We start from the raw sequence: 2,945 nt of genomic DNA, 5'->3' as shown, positions 1-2,945 counted from the left end.
TCAATTCCCTGAAAGCATATTGCTGAAGTAAGGAATCAAGTGAGCTTTTCACAGTTGATTCAGATCCAACCAGAAATGGAATTAGAAACCAAATAATTATGTAGAAATAACCTGATGAATGCATCAGATTAGGAATGGAGGAATGTTCAAATAAATCTTTGACTTTCCGCTAGATAACTAAACCAAGATTGTGTTAGGGGTCTTCAGAGGGAGAATTCCGTAATCCCTTCTGCTTGCTGAAGAAGGGCTTGCGTAACGGACAGTATTCAGGAGGGAGCTAAAGGAAATCGAAGTTAGAATATGGAACACATTTGCTGATTTGAGCAGCAGATCTCAAGAAAGAACAAGTGAAAAACTACTTCTGCAGATCTCAAGAAAGAATTAGTGAAAAACTACTTAGTCCACCCACAGCTGGACAAAAGTCAGCGTCTGGATTAACTGTGCTAGGCTGTTTGGATGCCTTAATATTAGTTATTATTTTGGTTCTTTATTTTTTGTTTAAGGAAGGTCACTTCCTTTTTTCTTAAAGCATCAAGGTTCTTTTTTAAAAAAAAACATAGGGGTCGTTTGGTAGAGTGTATTGGAAAGTTAATGCATGCATTAGTTTAATATGTATTAGTAGTACCTTGTTTGGTATATCTTTTTACCCAATGTATAACTAATGCTTGCATTAGTTATAAACTCTATTGTATATTGAGGTGTATTACTAATACCTCAAAATCCATGACATTAATAATGCAATGGATCGAATGCATGCATTAACATGCTTAAAGACACTATTATCCCTCAAAAAAATTTCCGCATCCTTTTCAACATATATATTGAGGGTATTATGTAAAAAAAAAAGAATTTTTTAGAAATTATGTAATTCATGCTATTTTTAATACATCGAGCCAAATACTGCATAAGAAAAATACAAGCATAACTAATGCAAGCATAGCTAACACAAACATTGTTAATACAAGCATTACTAATACACCATATTTTGCATTATTCTTATACACTCTACCAAATTAAAAAGGGAATACCATAGCTTTGGTTTTCAGTTTCAAATTCATCCCGCTGACTAGGTATTCTAAGAATATCCAAAAATGAAAAAAAACTGGCCTGCTAAACATCAACATATTTGCAAAACAATGCAGCAGCAAAACACAGGCACTTTCTGTCTTTATATGCTACACAATAATTGTCCGAACAATCAGCAAGCAATTACCAGCTCTGAGTTCTTTGTGGTTCCATACTTACCGAGACACCATAAGCTGTCCAAAAGCTTGCTACCTAGTACTAGTTCCTTGCTATGTAGTTTTAATTTGTCCGGTATGAAAGTTTTCAAATAAGCAACGGATGTAGTACTGGAAACCACACCGTTAATCCTATGTAACCTTATCTGCCAGTAACTCCTCTGGATGGACGTAGGAATGTAACTACAAATAACGAAAAAGACATTAGCATGCATTCTAATATTGTAGCTAGCTAAGTCCGGAGAATCAACTAGAATTTTTCCCTCAAACACAAGTTTTTGCCGATGAACTGATATTCTTAGCTTCTTTAGAAATCTGTCTTCACATTCTTGACAAACTCATGCTTGTGCACGTCTAATGTAATAATTCCACTACTCATCTTGATTAAGATCTGTATCATTCTCCGCTTCACCTGTAAGCCGGACTCTTTCTTGATATCACACTGATATAATGTCTTCATATCTTCCAATTTATGCTTCCTCAAGAACAGATCCATAGAATCTATCGAGCAGCCAACTCTGCTCTCTATTTTTTTAATGTCGCTAATAGTTAAGGCAGCCTTGACTTCTATTTGTACAATTTCCTCCGTTGGCATTACCAAGAGAAATAAGCAACTTGTCACTAGGATTGAAAACCATATGACATGTTGATCTATCATCGAGCCAATGTATTGCAATCTAAATTAACTCGCACACTCGATCAAGCAAACATACAGCAAAATTGTACTTATTAATGCATTCACACCCCATTATACAACCTATTGCATATAAAATCTAAGTTCTATGTGTTGACATAGTGGCGGTGTATAAACTTTTTACACTAGCATGTTAAACTACCGACAACAACAGAAAATTACTTAAATGCAATCTAGTAACCTGGAAAATAGAATAAATCTCTTGTTATAACAGATTAAATTAGATTGATAGCGTAAAAAATCTCACAAATTGTACCTAAGTATGCAAGCCACAAAAATATTGGTGTTGCCACTTAAAGTACATAGTCATTCTCCGGCAATGGTCTAGTTGGAGCTTCCAATGGCACCTCTGTGTTCCCTAACAAGGGCTGAACAACTGCTGCTGAATCATACAACCTCTGTTTTATTTCCAGTAATCCAGATTTTTTTACAATAACAAACAATATTCCCAAGAGAGCAAAAAATAGAAATACTGATGAAATCGTCCACATTTTAGAGTTGATGTTTTGATGATTATTGTCATCAGCTGTAGGAGGAGGACTTGGGGCAATTTCATGAGCACTAGGAGAAGGACTTGGGGCAATTTCATGAGCACTAGGAGAAGGGCTTGGGGCAATTTCATGGGCACTAGCAGAAGGACTTGGGGAAATTTCATGAGCACTAGGAGGAGGACTTGGAGAGGCTTTCACCTCAGCAACTATAGAATAATGGCCTTGTATTCTGGTTTCACAAATATTTCCATCGGTAACATGGCCAAATTTGACAAAATTATTTGAGTAGAAATAAGCACACTTGGGGAAAGACCCCTCTGGTGCTGGCTGAACAAAAGGAAACCTGATGGTGATAGGGTCTTCCAATGCTAGTATATCCAATTCTGGTAGATTTGTGGCATACAAATCATTAGCATCATAAGCCAAGATTCCCAAAACTGGTGTCAGATAAATGTAACCAGGCAAAGGATAATAAAAGGATGACCAATTACCCAAGTTTTGGTAAACCAGAACAAGTTT

At 36.1% G+C, this 2,945-nt stretch overlaps 1 protein-coding gene and 1 pseudogene across 1 annotated transcript; both read right to left on the bottom strand.

The window, feature by feature from the left end:
- Positions 1 to 895, bottom strand: LOC124892705 (the record flags this gene model as incomplete). Its single annotated transcript, XM_047403925.1, is given in 1 exon segment — positions 1 to 895. A coding segment is annotated over 1 exon segment (124 nt), but the record flags the coding sequence as incomplete, so codon positions are not given.
- Positions 896 to 939: 44 nt separating this feature from the next.
- LOC124892706 lies at positions 940 to 2,863 on the bottom strand (annotated as a pseudogene).
- Positions 2,864 to 2,945: the final 82 nt, after the last annotated feature.

This window comes from Capsicum annuum, unplaced genomic scaffold (assembly GCF_002878395.1).
Source record: "Capsicum annuum cultivar UCD-10X-F1 unplaced genomic scaffold, UCD10Xv1.1 ctg49784, whole genome shotgun sequence".
Taxonomy (NCBI): domain Eukaryota; kingdom Viridiplantae; phylum Streptophyta; class Magnoliopsida; order Solanales; family Solanaceae; genus Capsicum; species Capsicum annuum.
This window is presented reverse-complemented; position numbering and strand designations above follow the sequence as displayed.